At 45.4% G+C, this 21,087-nt stretch overlaps 1 protein-coding gene across 2 annotated transcripts; it reads right to left on the reverse strand.

Annotated features, from left to right (window-relative positions):
- Positions 1-988: 988 nt before the first annotated feature.
- On the reverse strand, positions 989-20,608 carry FECH (ferrochelatase). 2 transcript variants are annotated; one of them, XM_075740719.1, is made up of 11 exons: positions 20,307-20,608; positions 17,959-18,064; positions 16,578-16,697; positions 16,060-16,208; positions 9,779-9,913; positions 9,158-9,264; positions 8,328-8,426; positions 7,441-7,548; positions 6,288-6,452; positions 5,801-5,860; positions 989-5,623 (listed from the first exon to the last, which is right to left on the reverse strand). In XM_075740719.1, exons 1-11 carry the CDS (start codon positions 20,380-20,382, stop codon positions 5,489-5,491), a joined length of 1,260 nt encoding a protein of 419 aa, XP_075596834.1. In that variant the 5' UTR covers positions 20,383-20,608; the 3' UTR covers positions 989-5,488. The 2 variants fall into 2 exon arrangements, with proteins under 2 accessions (XP_075596834.1, XP_075596835.1); XM_075740720.1 differs by lacking the exon at positions 20,307-20,608 and adding an exon at positions 18,598-19,020.
- Between the last annotated feature and the right edge of the window lie 479 nt (positions 20,609-21,087).

A 21,087-nucleotide genomic window follows, 5' to 3' on the forward strand; every position in this document is an offset into this window, starting at 1 on the left:
CACCTCCTCCCGGCACCTGGCTGGACCTCGGCACAAGGAAACCGCCCCACGCACATCCGTGTGTTTTATCCCTTCCACCTCCTGCAGCATCCCGTGGCGCTGTCCCGGGCGCTCAGCGAGACCCTGGAAACGGAGCGGAAGAGGCAGGGTAGGAGTAACTCACCCCGGCCTGAACACGCTGATCCACACGGGAGCAGACTGTGCCTTCTTTCTGCAGAAAGCTACGGACGCAGGCACGCTCTCTGCACCAGAGGCGGAGGGTTCCTGTGCCAAAGCCCGGCTGCGCGGTTGTCAGCCCCACCAAGGGTCAGCGTAACCGATGCTGGAGTTTGTTCCCCGGGTGGGAAGTCACGCAGACGAGGCAGCGTGAAATTACCAGGTCCAACCTTGTACTAACTGCCAAAAAGGTACGTGCGAGGCACCTCTGTGCATGCAGAACAAGCAGCTTTGCTGGGGACAGCCATTTGCAAAACCACGCATAAATACCCAGATAAAGGCTGCTGCTCGCAAACTTCAGTAGTGAACTGCCCTCACGCACACCCGGCTTGACCCTGAAGGACTGTGAGCCCAGCGGGCTGAAGTGCCGTTATTTCCCCTGAAACTGAAGGGACTGACCCATCGCGGCTTGGCTACTCCAGCAAGTAACTTGGCACGTCAGGACCAGACCAGCACACCTCAGGGGGCGCGGAGGCCCTACTCCAGAGAGCATTCGAACATTGAATAGGATCTGGCCGAGAGCCCGCGCAGTGGGAGCGTTTGGCGCACATCTGGAGGGCTTCCTTCCAGAGGCAGCCGGAGCCTGAACCTCTCGTGCGCACGGGGACTCACCTTCCCGTCAGGGGCAATCACTGCTGCACCGCTCACTGCCGACCCGACCCGCTGCCCGGGACGTGCCCAACTGCTGCTGCTTTCTGGTGCAGAGACCAGGAAAGGACCAGCGAGCACAGCCAGTACCACAGAGGGCTCTTACTAAAGACACACAGCTCAGTTATTTCTTCCAAAAAATTTAATTGAAATTCCATCTTTATGGCAAACAATACACAGTAAGATTATACAATTTTTTTGTGTTAAATGGAAGTCCTTGTTCAATTGGAAATAACATGTGTTGGACTAAAAGCAAATATTTGTATACATCTGGCATTAAAAAATAAAAGCAACTTTTCTCTCTCTTGCATCTTACCCTCACATTGATTTCCAACCCTCTGGGTGTGGTAGAAAGGGAAAACAAAGTGAGCTTGTAGATATTCCTAGGAAAATCCCGGCCCCGCTGAACTCGACTGTAACATCCTCCTCTCTGGGGAGAGCAGGACGTTGGCTCACAGACACTACCCACACACCTTTTCATATTACAGCACCACTTTTGGAAGTTATCACATTTTCTAAAATGCAGCCAGTAATAAGGGAGATTTTATAAACTCCAAGAGAGAAAAACTTCAACTAAACAAAGAAAAAAGAAACATTGCAGAGAGTTAGATCAGGAGAACAGCCTAATAACGAGCAAATTCTTCAAAAAATTCCGTTTGCGAACACCCTTACTTCCCACTCCTTTCCTCAGGGCACCGAGGGCTCTGTTTCCCAACTCCCCTATTTTTCAATCGATATCCTCAGGCCAGAGCTCGGAGCGCTGTGAAGATTTCGCTCCCAAGCTCTCATTCCCGCTCTCGGGGGCAGCCTCAGCTGCGCAGCCGTTTGCCAGCTGCACTGCAAGGGGCACCGCCAGCGCCAGCACCGCCAGCGCCAGCACCGCCGCTCAAGGCCAGCCTGAGGACTCGGCTCTTACCTACAAAAGCCCGGGATGCAACGCTGCCTCAACGCATCTCTTAAGCTCACTTCCAACTGGTTGTTTTTCGTCAGGGCATGTGGAAATGATAAACGCTTGCCAATGAAATAAAGTACTGCAAAAGGAGCGTAATTGATAATGAAAAAATCAAACTAGAGTATTGTGGGAGGACAAGAGTCTCCCAGATGCTGACACTTCCACACGCTCAAATCAATCCAACCGGAGCAGAAAGCGCTCAGGGTCTGACGAGGCCGGGTCCTGAGCGAGCAGCACCAAACGTTTAAAATCTGCCAGGGGGGCAAACTGAGCGCGTAACTGTAGGACTAAGACTACAATCTCCCAAATGCAGCAGCTACATATCACTGGCAGAGTGCTGAAGAAGGCGGCACATAAATGGATGGGATTCATCTCTCCTCACATTAAGACACGTGCAACGTGGCTAACTACCTCCGAGCTAGTGCACCATGCTCCCTCCGTGGTCAGAGGCAGCAACAGAGTGAAACTCACCCAACCTGTTGCGGACATCTGCTTTGAGAGATGAGTAACTTCTCGGAAACATGTATTAAAACAACCTTCTGACCATAAATACTACCTAGCAGACCAGCTCAGATGTGGACATGTAGATCAGAAGCATCTGAAGTAAGGTCAAATGAATTCCACCGTTAGTGAGCACAGTCAGAAATGCTCCCAAACAGAAAACCCAGAATTAGAATATTTCAATGGCAGCAGAACTCCCACTGCTACTAGTCTCACTGTTATCTAGATTTCTATTAAAAATATTAAGCAGAGCTGCTAGCTAACTTGCTCAGGTAGTTTTTCAACAGGCTTTTGATGCTGCACTAAGACGAAATAATGTGTGTTACATAGCAGGACAGTGACATTACATGATCTGTTCAGCAAAATGAAGAACCCCACCAATTCTATGAGACAAGATCCATCTGCTAAAAGCTAGAAAATTAAGTGATTTCTACATTATGGTCTAATAGCAGCAATAGGCTTAGTAATTATCTCACTTGTGGTTAGCATACTAAAAAGTGAATTTTAAATATCTTTTATTACTGGGCACAAACATAATGTCTCATAATTAGTGCTGGCTAATATTTTCAGTATGCTCTCCAGTATGGAAATAACAAGCCAATCTGTATTTATAGTATCGCAATGTTCATACACAGGTAACCTTCACTTTCCAGCTTCGGCCACATTTCTAAATGTGCTGGTCACAACCTGGATTTGAAGGTCGGTATACCCTTCAGCTGGCAGGAAAGAGGTCTAAGTAGGAAGATTTTACAAAACAGATTGTTTTCCACTGACCCTTAAGAGTCAAGCAGAGAAACGGGAACGGAGAAAGTTCTTTGTCCAACGAGAGACATAAGGCCAGTGTTCCCTTCCCAGATACACTGCAGACATTTTTGTTCTTTTGACATTGACACAGAGCTTTTCAGTGAAAACTTCACCCTTCCATACACGTGATAACCCTACCTACTCCGCCTGAGCAAGGGCAGGAATCAGCTTCGCGCTCCTCCTTCCTGCCGAGGCAGCGAGCAGAGACCAAGAACAGAGCGAGAAAGGGAGAACAGAAGCCCCGGCTTCTGGCTCCCTGCCACTGGAACAGGCACAAGGATGATGAAGGGTCAAGGAAGACTTTTTTCTGCTACAGCAACGAGGGACAGCAGTAACGTAGGCGGTTCTGGCACTGAAGGAATTTGAGTCTGTCTCGCCATAGTCACACTCGGAAGCTGCAGTATGGCAGTGGAGACACGTCAACCGACTCTCGAGAGGTACGAGGCCACGGGCCCTAGCGAGGCTGTACAGTAGGATTTACATCGCTCCATGGCAGTACTTGGCCCACTGGCTGATCGACACGGCATCCATTCATTTCTTTAGTATCCCATATTTAATTTGTTCAACATGAAGCAGAACAAGACAAACCCCTGTTACACCAAGGGAGGCCTATTTTCTTTTTAAACAACCCTATCCTTGAAAGACCAGAGGTTCAAACTGTTCATGCCTCAATTACGTAAGCAAATTAAACTGTCTGAGCAGCATGGCATCTGCTTCTCAATCACGATCACTGTACCAACAATTTACAGAAAAAAACCTGCATTGCCGAAGTACTGGCGTTTCAGTGCTAATTACATAAAGTAAACATATACACCCACAAAGCCAACAGCTAGACTAATACACGTATGGCTCAGTGCCACAGAACACTGTCACAGCTTTGCTCCTCCCCTGTCCCACCCAGGAGGAGAGGTCCCCGTGCGAGAGGACCACTGACTGAGGTGCTGCGGTACTTCTGTCCTGACCTGCTCCAGGTGCCAAGCTCAGGCATGCTGTGCGGTGACCAGCCTTTCAGAAAAGCTCCCTCCTATCCCCAGACTAACCTGGACACCGGTCCCGGTGCTGACAGGGAGGGAACACTGCCCTGAAAAGGTTTGTCACTCCACAAACCCACCACTACTTAGGAGTGGATTCAGCAGTCCTGACGCACCCAGACGCCTGCCAAAACAAGCAAGAAGTTTAGCTGGGTTACGAGTGCATACTCCCGGCCCACGATCAGTGCCAAAAATCTAACACATGAAATCTGGTTTTTGACAAAGGTATGCATAAGCACACAGCTGTCAGCCCACGGGGCTGCCTGCTCTCAAGCATCTGCAAGGTAAATTACTCCTGACTTATCATCTCAGTTTTAAATAACAACATCAATTAAGCTAGATCAATGGTACCTGTGGAACTCTGTAGGTATCCCACAGAAACCACAGCGCTGTGGCACAGTAGAAAGCACAGAGCAGATCTATAAACCTTCTGGAGAACAAGCCTGACTTCCTAAATTTACCTAACCAAACAGAGAAAGCCCTTATAATAATAATTTAAACAACCAATTTGGCTTAAAAGATAAACCAATGTGTTTCCATACACGCTGCTGATTTGAAACCTACAGTTTGTTTCAGTTGAGCACGTACTTCAGCATGACCCAAGCAGGTTTGTTCCTTTCACTTTATGCTCTTCGAATGCAGAGGCTTTCCTGCAGATAACGAGAGTGTTTTTTCTAAAAAATGTAAACAAATCTTGTGCGTTCTACTATCCCAGCTAAGCTTTCATCAGAAGCTTCTAGCAGGAGAAAAAAACCAAACCAAACCAAAGCCTTATCTTTATGTTCTAAAAAAAATATACATATTACCTAAAAAGCATTAGAAGTCACTTGATCTTCAAGCTCATCTGAAAAATCACTCTCAGAAGAGACATTCAGTGACTATGCTGGTTATGCTGTACCTTAAGCATAAACAAAACAAATAATCGTATGCTTGACCTGGAAAGCTGAAATTAATGCACTCATGACAAAACTGCATACAAATAAATCCCTGCATAGGAAATAGAAGCTAATTTGCAGAAAAGTTTTTTAAGTTTTTCAGTGCGTACTTATGGGCTCATGCGAAGTCCAATCAGAATCAGACGAAATGAGATCTTTTCACATCTCACAGGATAAACGCCCTTATTTCCCTACTTTCTACAAACTCTTCTCAAACAAAGAAAACATAAGAAAAAATAAAACAAAAACCTCTCCTCACTGTTACATGAGATTAACATCACAGACTACCAGCCTGTAAGTATGTAACAGTGGAGAGTTTGGTCAAGCGGTTTCTCTCCTTTGCACCGCTTCACTGGGGCAATTTTCCTGTATAACCCAGCGGTGCTCTCCTCGACCACCCATCACAGCTGTTGATCTGTGAAGAAGGCTTTTGTCTCCCTGCAGACAGGATTTACACAGAGCGGACAGCAGAGGGTTAACTGCCTAGAGCAGATTTCATTCGACTGGATATGCGAACAGACCAAGTCTGCCAGAGCCTGAAAAACAGTTAATTAAAAATCAGAAGTGAGCAAACCTATTTGCATAAAATAAAAAAGTGCTTTAACATTTTTGCTCTTAAACTCAAAATACTTTAAAACAACAAGACGACATCCATAATCTAGTATGAGACACACAACTGCAAACTTTTACAACTATTACGACAAAGAAGATACCTTGGAGAACAGTGGATTGCCATTAAGAGACTCTGCTCTTCTGATATTTTCAACTCCGCACTGAATCAAAAATAAGGAGAAAAAAAAAAAGTTCAGACTGCTAGATCCTTCACTAATTAGCCTTCCAAATCTTCCTGTCTACTTCACTCTGAAGTTGCCCCAAAATGACAGAATTAAATGCAGTACCATGTTTTTCAATACAGCAACAATTACTATGATGCAAAATGTCACTGTCAAAAATCGATGGTTCTTTTTTAGTAAGGATAGTAGTGGCTTAAAGAGTTAAATCTAGAAAGACAAATTCCCATCTGGTTTGTGTTGCTAAAAACTAGAGTTAAGCCAGTTCAGATTAATTTTCAATTTACAGAACAATAAAATTTGCCCCAAACCATATTGCAAGAAGCAACTACAAAGCAAATTTCAAAATAGGAAAAGTAATTTCAGAGCCCCACTATCCAAACAGTTATAAAAGCTATAAAACACTCACCTCATTCGCTAAAACTTGGGCATACTCAATATCCAGTTCATAAAGTGTTTCAATGTGGTCACTTGTAAATGCTATTGGGACCAACAACATGTTCTTCTTTCCTCTTTGGCAGAGCCCTTTAATGGTCTCATCTGTCTGTGGACCGAGCCATGGCATTGGTCCAACCTGTAAGAAAAGGGGGAGGGAAGTAAGGGAAAAAAAATAAACCAACCTCATTAAATCATTCTTACAAAGAACACCCACGTTTTCTTAAGCCAGACAACACGTACCAGATGATGTTTAAGGCAGAGCCAGTTATGTGTACTTCCCTGCTTTTGATAGTACCTCTCACTTCCTCCATTAAATTTCTTATGAAGACATACTGTCCCATCACTTAAATCCGAAAGAAACAGAACCTGGGCTGGCCTAAACAAGACTCTCATTAAATTAAATGAAAATTTATATATAGGTGCACTGTTTTCCATTCAATAAAACTCTAACCACTACTGCACAGGGTTTACCTGCCTTTTAAAGAAGTTACCATTCTGTGGTAATAAAGTGTCCTTACCCCTTTACTATCCATGAAGTATTTGGTGCTGATGTACCATAATAGACAACTTTAAGAAAACGACAACAATGGCATGATAGGTGTAATGCCCTTGAAACATAAGGTTACTTGTGCTACATAATTCTGGTAAAACTTATGTCCCTGGCAATTTGCAGTAGTAATAATAAGTACAAAGTAATGCAAGCAGTCTTCATCAAGAATAATGAAGCCTGTTTGTATTCTGCTCGTGTTACTACTAAGAATGCCTTTATCACAGTGATGACTTTGGCTCAGAGATCCTCAAAAAGTAACGCCTTAAAAACCCAGTGAGTGCTCCATTCTTCCTACTGATGAAGGACAAACGCCAAACTAGATGTTATGAGATCATAGGTTTTCTAACAGACACATCAAAAATCTACTTTAAAATGATGTAATGTACAAAAGAGGCAAGAAACTGCAGATAGAGTATCTGGAAAGACTGAGTTGGAGTAAAAGATGAGGATTCTGTTCTAGCAGAAATACTTGCTGAAAATGGGAAAAAGGCAATGAGGTTATGATCAAAGATCATAAACTCCATCACCTGAAGGTGATGTAGCGGGTGGCTTTACAGCTTCCCTGAGCACATACCTTGGACTGCCACACAAGCCTGTAAGGGTTGCAGTAGTTCAGCTTCTCCATGACTCTCTGGACAGTAGCTCCCACTTCTTGAGGATATGGATCACCACGGTTCACTACCTTCAACACAAAAACACCAGACCTTTTTCTTCCAGTGAATACGTTTGGACGAAGAGCACCTGAAGACCGGGAAAGGCGAGCACGCTGCATGTGATGTGGCTGCACCCGGGATGGGCCAGATCAAGTGCCTGGCCCATCTGAAACAGGGAAGAAAAACTGCATTCTTGCCCAGCAAAACCTGCGATGAAGCTGCTTTACCAGAACATCTACTCCTCCGCCTTTGCACGATAAAAGATAAATTCTTCTATCATCATATAGAGATACGGTTACATCTTGGTAACAGCACCGCATTTTTGAAAAATGATCCGAGCACCATTTCACTGTAGTTGCTGGTTGCTGACAGAGGATCAAGTCATTTATTGCAACCTTGCAAAGATTTTACTTTCATTCCTTCAGGGAAAGTATTATTACTGCTTACTAGAGATGAGAAAATAATCAAATTTTCCCCTTCATTACAATCCGGGTTTGAGCTGGCAAGTTCGTGAGGCCATGAAAGCAGCCACACCAAGTCTGACCTGACCCAGTGCTCCATCCTCAATGGTGGCCATCAGCGCAGATCTGAGGGGCGTGCAGGAGAGCGATCACAGCTCACATGCCTCGCCTTCAGCTTGCGTCAGGCTTCCAGCCGCAGCTCACTAACTCACCTCCACATTTCTCTTTTGTATTTGCCTGGCACTTCCCCAACTGTGACCCTGCCCCATGGCTCGCACACCCTTCCATTCAGCCCAGCCAGCGTGACTCTGGTCTAACAGCAACAGAACCGGCCTGCCATAACTCACAGACATGGGCAGCGAGTGAGCTGAGAAAAGGATGACGACATCTTTCCTTTTGTCGGGTGGAAACAGGTTCAGCTCTTTCTGTATGTGATCAGAGAAGCACTGTTCAGAAAAAAGAAAGCAAAGACCCGAATCAGAAACACTGCGAGGTATTATGTGATCTCAAATGATTCCAGACAGGCAGGTTCAATGTTCCAGGTTGCCTTAAGACCTCTAGAGCTCTCTTCCAGCCACCACTGCAATGCCAATATGACTATGCTTTTAAAACAAGATGTGCACGGTGGCCACTTCCAAACATTACCACACCAAAACATCTGGCATGAAATAACCATCCTTCTCCTGTAATTTCATACACAGTAGACAAGACACATTTCATTACCTTAACTAAAATGTACCCTCAAATTGAAGCATTCCTCTTATTCTTCTCAAGTATGTTTTTTAAAAAAGAAGATCTATAAACACAGCCTAAATCAGCAAATAGGTTCGTCGTCTTTTAGCACATTCTATAGCTAAAAATCTTGTAAGCTTTGTTAGAAGCTAAGACCTGATCTAAGTGAAGTTTTTCCTCAGAATGTTTCTGTTACTTAAGGTTTATATTGTGTTTTTACTGGTAGCGAATATTTCTAAACAGGAAACTCAATAAACATCTGTATTCATTTTAGTTCTTTGTCATTTTCAAGTCGGCTGGCAATGCAAAGATACCAAGTTTCTCCTACATCAGCCAACATGCATGAAAACCCCAGGGAACGCCAATTTGATAACGTATCAGACCTGCTCCGTTCACACCTCTCATTCTGACTGCTAATTTCAAAGGCTCTCATACAAATCCATACCTGAATAAGAAGGGGATGTGTGGGCCATCGGTCAATTATACTCCACTTCATCTTCGGCTTCTCCCCTTTTTTATTATAGTAGCGATAAATGGCATTTAAACTGCTTCCTGAAATGCAGAAAAATTAAGAACCTAAGTTCAGCCAAGGCATTAGTAACTTGTCAGATAAAAACAGTTTTGTAGGAAGGTATTACAATATTTTTAAATGCTACATATTTAAAATGCAACCGTAAATCAGAACTGAGAACCTCAAATGGGAACAATGATATCAAAGCTCATACAAGTACCAGCCAAGAACAATTTGCTAAATCATTCTTCAACAGAAGAACAATTATTGCTCTAGTTTCCATGACGAAAGCTTAATCAGTAGTGTTCCTGAGCCTTCAGTCTACGTTATCTCACAATAACACTGGTAACATAGAGCTATCCCGAGTTAAGAAGTTTCTACCTAAAGTTCAGAATTACAGTAAATACGGAGAACCTCAAGTTGGCCATGAAGCTGACAGGAAGGGGCACTCTGAGGAAGACAGGGCAGCTAGCACGGACACCCCGCACGCTCCCTCAAGGCTCACAGACACTATGTTCGTCCCTGTCCATGCTCTGCTCCTGCCCGGACGCTCACCTGTGGTAGAACAACTGTACTGCGGGTATTGCGTAAAAGCGATAGCCCTTTCAATGCCATCTTTCTCCATCTCTTCAATTGCTTCTTCTGTCAGAGGATGGACGTACCGGAAGCCAATGTAGTATTTGTGAGGTGCTGTCGGCCAAAGCACAGGGAAAGAAATTGCAGAAAAAAACCAAGAACTCTCAATAACACATCATTAATAAGTACAATGTACAGAACCAGACAGACTGGAACTGTTGAAATAAACTTGTCGATAATTTTCTGGCTACTTTTCTAAACCATTGTCACATAAACACATACTTTGGCCAACTATTTTTCTGGTAACTCACTTTGCTGTTATTAGAATTTAAAAGTGATTTATACTATCACTTGCTTCTGCAGGAAGCATCACTCTTGTGCTTTTACTTAGTTTAGCAGAGTCGTGGTTTCCAGACCGTGCGGAGCTCTGACTTTTTACTGGGCAAGTTCTGACTTAAAGGATGTGTTGGTAAAAAAGTGTCACTACAAGATGCTAAATGAACACTCCTATGTCTTGACAGACCACAGTTACAGATGTGCTGTGGGCTTCCTAACAGCCCAGCTCAACTCACTCACGGAAATCAGAAGTCAGATGTTTTAAATACACCAATGTAATTTAAATGCCAAAACCTTAGGAAAGACAAGGCTTTCTTCATTCTGCCGTACATTTTGCACTGCTTAAGCGGTTTGCACATTCCAGGAAATTTTATTTACCTCAACTTTCAAATATAATTGGGCTGCAATTTTGTGTGCCACTACAGAGATATTCTGCTCTACGCAGATCAGCTTCAAACAGGAAAAGACATTAGCTGCCTATAAGGCATTGCAAGAAAATCAGATAGTTTTATCCCTTTCATGCTCCAGGTGCCAACAGTCATCAAAAGAGGATGCCTTCAGTGCACCAAGGATCCCCATGCCTTCACCGGATCAGGCCCTCAGTCCCAGCACAGCAGGGGCATTCAGGCAGAATTCCCAGGTACTGGTCTGCTCCACATGCCCTCCCTTCCTTGCCCTCTAACTTCTATTTCACCTTCAGCAAAGACCCGGCTCCCTTGCATTTCCCTCACCTACTCCATCTTTTCCTTCATCATTTTCTGTAGCTGTAATCCTATTTCACTTCGTTCCACTTCCTTGCCTCCAGTTAACCACATTAAAAAACAAAGCTAAAAACAAGACAAGGTGGAACCATCGTTTGATGCAACTGCTCTGGTCAGCATCCTCGTGGAGAAGCAGCCTCCCCTAGCCTGGGGAGCCTGCTCCATTTGCACATAAACCCCAAGGACCAGGACTCTTGTTTGGGGCAGGAGATTGGTGGTACTGAATAAGGGACATGTGTGCTCTCATTCTGACTGCTGGGTGTTTTTCATAGAACTCTTCAGGCCTTGAAACACTTGATTTTGGAGGGAGTATTATTCTCTCCAAGGACAACATTTTAGGTTTTTCCATTTTTCATCTCTAATCTTTTGGCCTAAAGGTTAATGGAGTATGGTTTGGTTAGGGAAAGGGAGGGGATGTTTCTTGTTTTGAGTTTTGGTTTGGGTTTTGGTTTTTTTGGTGTTTTGGTTTTTTTTGGTTTTTTTTTTTTTTTTTACAGTAGAGGACAGAGGTTCTTAGGACAACAAAGGTTCTTAGGACAGCAAAAGCAAAGTTTCTTTTTCAGGGTTTCCGGGTCACTAGCTCTGAAATAACATTTAACAGATTTCTGAAGGAAGCAGATGTCTCCACTCCATACATTTATACAGGATCCAGAAAACAGGTTTAGTCAGCCCCAGTTCTCTGCAGGAGGCACGAGACCTCCCAGCTGGGAGCAGTAGCAAATAATGACCCAACTTCAGGAGCCCCAGGAGCCAGTAACCTCATTAACATTTTTAAATAGCACTAAAAACAAAAGTCTGCGTAACCAGAACAAAGACAGTAGGAGTTTAACCTGGGAAAGGACATGCTGCGAAAAAACATGGCCAGCTTGGAAACTTCTTGCAATACTCTCGCAGTATTATGCTTTGTCCTGGATCGCAGGCAGCAAAGGAGAGATTTTCATGTCTCTATACATATTCATTTTGTTGTTACAGTTAGAGTCAGAACTACTGGAAAGAGAGCGACACCTCCTTCCACAAAGGGCTGCCAATCTAAAGAAACAACATGGCCCCCTCATCATTCTGCTGACAAGGGAATCTCAGCTAAAATACAGTTTTTAAGAAATACTAAGAAATGTTATAATTAAAAACAATAAAAAAGCTAGATGTGCCACCTTAAAATGTAATGACCATTGCAAGACATTACCCTATTTGATGCCAGCACTAGAAACCCCAAAACCTCAATGATAGAAATGGATTTTCCCATCACCATGTTCGTGTGATTTATTCTTACAGACTACTGAGCTACCCCACCCCACTCATTCAGAAGGAGGAACTCTTGTTCATTTTTAGATAACTGCCTGTAACCATAAAGCTTTGTTTTAAAATTTTACTGTTCCCAGATGACATGGGTGAGGCTCTTTATTCACTACTTTATATTAGTCCCATTGCTGAAGTGTAACTGTCAAATGTATACAAGTCAGATAATCAGTAAATTGATTAATTGCCATAGGAGGGAATTTCACAGGTGGTTATTGATACTGTCTCACATGAGCTCTTCACCAACTGCAAATACACAGCAACTATAAACTCTACGCTCCAAAAGTCCAGATCAGGGTAAAACGAGTATGCAAAGTATCTCTCCTTTGCCATGTGTCACCACAACCTGCGAGTTACTCATTAACAGGGCTCAGCGCTCCCAAAGCGCAACCTGTGAGCACATGATATTCCGAAATGCGTAGCTCAGTCTGGAAGCACATCCAACCATTTCAAGCTATTCTGAAGCTACTCTGTATTGCTGCAAGGTTACTCCAAATGCTTAAGGAATTGGTTAGCACTCAATTCAATTGTTAGCAATGCTTATAGCACGTTCAATGTTTAAAATTGCAGCTACTGTTAGGTAAAAAAAGGAGGTCTCTAAACGACTTATCAGGTGTAGAAACTGCACAGAGGCAGGTGTGACTCCACAAAAAGCAGTCACCAAACAAAAGCAAGTGGGAGTGGTACGCTGGGAAAAGCAGATAAACTTTCTCAGCTTTATCTTCAGAACCTGTTGCAAGCCTGACCTTTCAGGGACTCCTGCTCCTAAAAACACTACTGCCTTGGATGCTGTGGCCTGGTGCAGTTTTGGGTTCAGGCTTCGATTGTACTTGCAGGGACCACAGCTGGAATTAAGCTAGAGAGTAGCATCTGTGGAAACAAGGATCAAATATCACATGAATAAAGGTACCGGTGACACGTTACATGCTGAATGCATGAAATAAATTTGGTTCTAGCCTTCCAAGAGCATTACTTTTCACCTTCCAAGAGCCTTTTACCTATCTTCTGCCTGTAGCCCTTTTTCTACCCAAACCTGAAGCAGGTGCCTCAAAGAATTACAAAATAGCTAGGAATCAAATAACATGTACTGCCAAACATGGAGGAGGATTCCCTGACACACCAGCGCCACATCAGCAAATGTCACGGACACTGAAGAGAGAAGGCAGCTTGCAGCACCACGCATCGTAAAGCTGCTGAGATGAGGAGAATGGAGAGCTCTCCTCTTACTCCACCAGTTTTTCTGTTAAAAATGTTTAGTGTTCCTATTGGAGTGGCAGGATGAGAAGTATTACCTGTAGCTAACACATCAGTGAGGAACTCAGCAGGCAGCTTAGTGATCTTGTTAATTCCTTCTACTCACTATGGTAGACTGCTGCCTCAAGAACAAAAAGTGTAATGCAAAGAAATATCTTATCAGAACAAAGGTGACCCCCAGATAGGTCATTTCAGACAGACCAACCATCACCTTACTGTTTCTCTTGGCTTTTGTCAAAGCAGCGGTGACTCACTGTCTTTTCCTGTCTGTCCATGAGAGGCAGACGCAGAAGATGGCCATCGTCCTTGAGCTGCTATGTGAATGTGGAAGTTTAATTTCCAGTGCTGCCACTCATGTTTATTAACGCTGTGGTTTTAATGTCACATAGCAAGAAACTGTAGCATAAAAGGTACTGTAAGCAAGTGACCCATCACCTTCAGCAAGCGGCAGAGGAGAAACAGACTTCTAGTTCACCATTGCTGCTAACTGAGCAACAATACAAGCTGAAGTCAAATTCAACTAACAACCAATTTGAAAGCAGTTTAGCTAAACTGGTGCAAACGCCACCACAAATGCACTTAACCTGGGTGAAAAATGACTCACAGATCAATTTGGTTGGAGATTTTAAGAGAGAGATTGAACATGGCTGAATCACAGCAAATTAACATTATGCAGAAGATCACAGTTGTCTGTGTGTGCACACCTAGCCCACTGCAATTGCACAGTAAAACGTGTTGGCTGAAGCCCTTGGTAAAAGGACATCCACAGAAGCATCTGCACCTGTTTCCCATCATACTAGTGCTACCAGGTAGCTTGGCACAGGGTAATCCATACAAGTCACAGCTCCTTGCTACGAGGGAGCAGGGTTCAGAGAGATTCTGTGATCTGGAGAGAAGGGAGGGAGGTGGTGTTCACCTTTCAAGTTTTCCTATCATCAAGGAGGAACTGGCAAAAACAGCATCTACTTCCACCCAAGCCAAACCGTTAGGCCTTATCTCCTGCTCACGCCCTCGGGTGGGTCTCACCGCTATCACTCAACCAAACCCTGCAACATTCAGCTGCGAAACCTTCTCTTTTCTTCCAACGGACCTTCTCTTCAGTCCTGAAATCAGGCCTATTTGGTGTGTGGTCTTTTAGTCATTATCAATAGTTACAGATTCAGACAAAGTTTCAAAAGCTCTGGACACATCCAAGCAATAATTGCAGAGAGACATTTCAGAGGAAGGAAAGACCACCTGCGGCTTTGGAGAAGTCAGACTCCCGACACCCTCCCATGCAGTTACCTATTATTTAGGCTCAGGCTGGCATAACAACAGCAAGTACAAAAAGCTTTACAGCGTTAAGTTCTGGGCTCAGAGCTGTTCTACACCAGACAGTCCCTGCACAGCATCCTGGCTGAGCTGGCCCTGAACAGGGAAGGGCACTTGCAGAAGCAGCAGGAGCAGGGAACACCGCACTGTCCTCCGAGTCCTGACGGTGGGCTGCTGCGAGCGTGCGGCAGCCATGAGAAAGTGGCCGTGCATTGTACAGCAAGAGACCTCACCTCCTGTGAAACTCAATAGCACCAGCGTGCAGAATACGAACGACCAGGAAACCCCAGATCCACAGGCGCGTTTTATTCTGTGTGCACATGCGCAGCCTAAGAGGATCGTTGCTCTCCCACTCTACCTCTTTATAAAGAAGATAAGGGAATTACATGAAATTATACTGCCGATGGTCACAAACCTCCACCTCATTCACGCCACTGAGAATGCCACTCTGAATACCCTCCTCCCATGCCTGCCTTATTTGTTCACATGCAATACGTTCCCCTTCCTTATCATACCACTTGTCTTCAGCCTAGACTTCTTTAAGCTCAAGCTGGGCTTACAGGTCACGGTATGACACCTTGCAGTCACACACACCAACAGAGACTCCTGTCACCTAGCTTTAGCCATCTGAAGATAAGACACTTTATCTATCATAATAACCTACATTTCATCCCATAATCAAAGTGTATCTTTAGAGGGTGAGCCCACCCTTTGATAATGACCTTAGGATGAACTGAATCGCTTTCTCTCCAAGCCCTACTCTCTCTGGATGAAAAAGGGAGCAGAGGCCGCTAGTTTAGGGCGGACACCCAATTTCCTGATGGCCAAAGTCACGCGGGATGAAACATGCGAAAAGCATCTAAGGGTGGGCTTACCCAGGGCAGCTCTTTAGCTAGGTACCTTGAGCGCAGGCAGAGGTGGCAGCTGGACCACAGCACATACTGGATCCAGTCTGAGAAGGTGGGTAAACGGTGGGTTGTTGGCTTTTGGTGCTACACCGTGTTACTGCAGGTTGAATGAGTACTGACAGTACTCTCCAAAGTCAAAGCCATTCTCCAATGCAGACCACAGCACAAAAATGTATTTGTATGTATGGCAACCCCGTGCTTTTGCATATGCTGAGTTTTTACCAAGTAAGAACTTCTGCAGTATCTTTGTCATGATTTCCTAGCAGGATCGAGAGCACTGTTCACACTCACAGTAACAATCAAGGAAAAAAAAACAAACCTGCTTTACAAGCATATACTTTCAATACATGAAGCCAAAGAAACTTTTAACAAGCACAGTAGAGTAAAGAAGTACCAGTGTGAGGAGACATCCTGTCCAGCAGTTTCACCATGCCTTCTCCCTGCACTGCCGTCCACTTCTTGATTGGTGACCCACCTCCAATCCTGCTGTACTGCTCCTGGATTTTCGGTGTGCGGCGTTTGGCAATGAATGGTGCTAATTTACTGAAGCATTCAAAGGGTACATGTGTTAGTATCATAACCCAAATCACCACCCCTTTCCCCCAAATCTCTCCACTGCAGTGGGTTTTCCATGGCAATCTCCCCAAATTATAGCAAACCAGCATAGCATGGCTTGTTTAATGTTATATTCCATCACCCTTCCCAAACTTACCAGGCGACAGGAAAGCGCAATTTGCAATTGGAAGAGAATGATTTTGGCATGCCTATTTCCAGAGAATTGCAATGACTGGTCCCAAGATGGGACTGGTCTTAAGAAATGCTGATATAAACAGAAATTAAATGTTTGAGCCTACAGCTAAGACAGCCACACCCAACACTGACTGTAACACAAGAGTTCACAGTGTTTCTCACTTTTGAGCTGGAAGTGTCATTAGATCTCTGTCCAGGAAGAGACGAAGTAAGAAATCATGCACATCATCCAGCCGTTCTGGACCTCCCATGTTTAACATCAAGATTCCTGTTTTAGGTTTCCTATGGAAGCAAAAGATATTTCAAATCCTAGTGACCTACTGCTTTTTTTTAATTATTATTACAAAACAATCAGCTTATCCTTCTGCATTTGTCTTTTGCAAAAGCAGCATCCTATTTAGAAGCTCATCCTGCTTATGTAAAAATATGAACTACAAGCATGAGTAGCCAGAGAACAAGTATTTACATGATCTTTCCTTTTTTAAAAAGTAATCACGGCGCAACACAGAGTTTAACTGGAAATACACTGAGAAAACTATCCTGCAGCTGAAGGCTGTAAGGGAGGTTACAAAACAGGGTCTAAGGAACTATCTCAGCTGAACGCCAGCTGTAGATTCCAACCAAACCAAGCAGCAGCTTCCACAGAAAACAGATGAGCTACACACACAGGACTTTGTCTTCATTACTTCAGAGACACATCTCATCTCCTGAAGCAGTGAAAGCAGCAAAGAGCCATTCTACACATAAAATAAGCACAGGATCAGTTTTGTTTGGGTGGTTGTGTTATGTTTTTTTCTCCACAATGGGTTTTCTATCCAGGTGCAGGTCCGGGACACTGCGCCAAGGTTAACATCCCTCCGAGCACAGCAGAGCGGAGCAGATGGTGGTATCAGCTTTTACAGAAAGGCCTGCTGACCACAGCTCCCACCCTAGAGGTGGATTTCCCCACCCTCTTTTCCCCGGCCCAAGGGAGCCCAGTGACCAGGATCTCTTGCCTCCTGAGCAGACAGAGCTGAGGTTGCACAGGGAGCTTTGCCCTCCTCTTGTTAAAGCCAAGTCTTACAAAGGGGCACTGAGAGGAGCCTAGGCCTGCCCCGATGGGTCAGGACCTGTTTCCATTCTCTTCCTCCTGGAGTGCCTATCAGGATGCTGCTGAATAAACCCCAAGAAGCAGGAACCAGACCCTCAAATAATAATAATAATAATAAAGAATAATAAAGAATAATAATAATATCATCCTAATGTTCGTTCTTCTATTGCTTCTGCACTGCCTCAGGCCTTACTGTGGGCCGCTGCATTCTTCAGAGAACAAGGCAGGCAATTCTTGCCCCACAGAACTGTGAGAACAAGAAGCTCGGTGCATACTGCCAGCCAGATAAAAGCAATCACACACACACACAAAAAACCTAGATCAAACCCCGTGACTGCCATGTTTTACTACATAACGAGCTTTACAATGCAAGTAAAGCAGCACACCGTATCAGAGAAAGACAGAGGGCAACGGCAGCAGGTCACACCCACCCAGACCTCATTGCAAACTTACCGCGCTTCTGGCTGAATTTGAGGTTTTGTGCTTTCTGTCACAGCGGCTGCAGTTGCCTGACCTCTCCATCGTACCGGGACCCTCAGCTGACTGCTGCCTTTTACAACTGGAAGAAAGATAACAGCACATTGATAACCTTGCACCGGGCTGAGGGGGCTCTCCACCAGATAGGCACTAATCCCTCAACAGCTACATTAACACATTTGGCAGCATTGCGCTGCTTGGCATTTTCTCCGTTAAGCTCCAGGTCCTGGAATCAAAGTCATGAAATTGCAAGCTCCTGCCTTTCTTTAAACACTCTGTATACAAACAGCTTTTCAGGCAGTAACCTAAAACCAAAGATTACTTTAAGTTCCAATCATAAGCCCAAAATAACTGGTAACAACATAAGAGAAACAATGCAGGGCTGACACGCTAAGGAAGGAAGTACATCAAGCTACGTAACTGCTCACGGTTCAGGCATACCTGGGCTAATTCTTTCTACACCACCTCTACAATGTAGGTTGGACATTTGTTAGTTACTGTAGGTCCCCAGTAAACTTCAGCAACATAGGTCAGCACCTGCGAGCCATGAGCACACAGCTCCTCAGTTTGACACTGCGTCAGGTGCACTGAGCAGCAATTTCAGAATCCATTTACCCAGGGATGCAGGCAGCTTACTTTCTTACTACCCAGCTAGGTGACTTCTATTATTCCAGGATTTCAACATCAGCCAAAACCCAGGATGCTTTAGAAGTGAATCCTTCCCACATGCTGGTTACAGCCTGCTTTTTCAAAGGCACACTTTGTTTTCCTCAGGAGTTCATAGTCATTACCCGATATTTTTTAGTGCAACAATAGTGTGAATTGCCCAAGATGAAAAAAATTGTTAAATTCCGCATCCCTGGCTCTCCAGCAATCGTTTGGTGCAACACTTCCCTCGTCAGATTGCAGGAGTTCCAGCAGCAATTGAGCCCCAATAGCACAGACCTCCTCAGCGTCCCATCCACCCGCTGAGAAGAGTGTCTTACGGTTCACAGGTCCCTAATAGCATCCTGAACAGATGCTGAAAGCCCTCAAAACCTGCTGAAATCAATGACAGTGAAAAGCATCTTGCAAATCCAGCTCCTTACTCGGGATTAGAGTGTGTAGCCTGTATCTGCAGTGATAGAAAAGGCTGCAAACTAAAGAACTTCAATCCAAGCATCACTGATGTCTGAAAGACTCTTTTCAAATATTTATACTCTTCTTCCAGTTCTTCGGTTATTACTTTCTGAAGCACTGACACTGTATGTTAATTACATAGAACAATAACAAGAGAAGTTTCAACAACTGTATTGATCCTTCTGTACTGTAAATAAATGCCAAAAAGCATTTGCTTTACTTAAGGTGAGGTCTGGGCACACTTCTATCTGCACCATCAAGCGCATGACACAGAACGCACAGGATGTGCAATGATGATCATGCCAGCTTGATAGAACCTCGATAAAAGCGGGAGTTTTATAAGTTTTAGAGACGACATTACCGTCTAAGGCTCTGGTGCCTCTCGGTAGGCACGGGGAGTCACACCACCTCACAGCAGCACCCGGGCAATGCATTTCGTTTACAAAGAGTAGGAAAAGAGCTGCTGGAGGAGCACGCAAAGCTGACTGCCTACTGCAAAAACTGCAATACAGTGGTATATGTAGATAGTATGTATAACACACCTCTGTAGCATTACCATAGCTGTAAGGCTGGCTTGCAACTGTATTTATTGCTCAGATCTCCTCATCGCGCCTAGCCTAATTTTGAAAATGTGTCCTGTGACTTTTTAAACGAGGATGATTTTTACACAAGCACTTCCTAAAAAAGAAAGTGCCTCATTTAAAATTAAACTCCTGAGAGGGAAAGGAAAGAAGGAAAAAAAAAAAAAAAGCTGAACCAAACCGAACAATGAAAAACCGAGCCCGATAGCAGCAAACGACAAATTTCTCTCAGCTGAAGAAATCCCAGGCTGCGAGGCTCAGTTCATTTAGAGGAAAAATCATCATTACCCTGCCCGGCGCTACCCACGCGCTCCCATAATTAACCCAGGACTTTCATTAAGGTCCCTCAGCGCGTTTACCACAGCGCAGGGACGCGACCCCCTTCCGGGGCAGCGGCGGCCCCACCGCGCCCAGCGCCCCCCGGCCCCGCAGTCCGGGGATCGGAGGCCCCGGTTCTGCCGGCAGCGTTACGCAAAGGCACCTCCCGAGCGTTGTGTAACGCGGTCCCGGTTGGGACCGCTGCCCTCCCGCCTCACAGACCCCCGCAGTGAAACCGGCAGCCTCCAGCCCTCAGCTCCCCCCATCCCCGTTCCCGCCGGTTGCGGACGGCGCCCGCAGACTCACGATGACGGGCCGCCCGTCCGGCGGCGGCAGCAGCAGCACCACCAGCGGCGGCCATCTTGGCGGCGGCCGCCTGCATTCCCTCAGAGGGCCCCGCCGCCGTCCCTCAGCTTCCCCCGCCCCCTTGACTGTGCCGCCGTCCCGTCCGTCCGTCCGTCCCCCCCCGGCACCGCCCCCGCTGCCGTACGGCAGCGGGGGCGGTGCCGGGGGGGGGGGGGGGGCGGGACGGCGGCGGAGGCTCCGGGTCCGACCCCGAAGTTTGCTCAGGCTGCTTTTCCCTGGGTGTCCTCCACAGTCCCTGTGTGGCCGTTACCACAGGGCTGAGAAATAAGAGATCGAGCATCCCATGATTAAAACAAGAGAAGGTCATCCACCACCTCACATCGTGATCAGCCTTTGCGGTTAAGACCAGGATCCTCACCTAACAACAATCCTCGTCCTTCCTTCTCTGTGTCACCAAGAGTCCGGCGTCATCCCAGCCCATCTCTTCCAGGGGACATTCACCAATGGCCTCTTCCACCATCCGACCCCCTCATTTCACCTGCAGTAATTCTCTGCTCCTCCAAGAACCATCTGCATGCTGTCACCCGGGTTAGTCCCATCTCTGTGGACAGAAGTTACCCCATCTGGAAAGGGGAAGGACATGGCCCTTCTCCACAGCACAGGACGTGGACATATAGTTTGAACACAGTGATCCCACTCTACACCTGCATTAACACCCAGACACTCTGCGCAGGGTACCACAACCGCCCAGTTTGTCTGTCTGTGCGGCTGGGGGGTGTTT

Source organism: Balearica regulorum, chromosome Z, assembly GCF_011004875.1.
Source record: "Balearica regulorum gibbericeps isolate bBalReg1 chromosome Z, bBalReg1.pri, whole genome shotgun sequence".
Lineage (NCBI taxonomy): Eukaryota > Metazoa > Chordata > Aves > Gruiformes > Gruidae > Balearica > Balearica regulorum.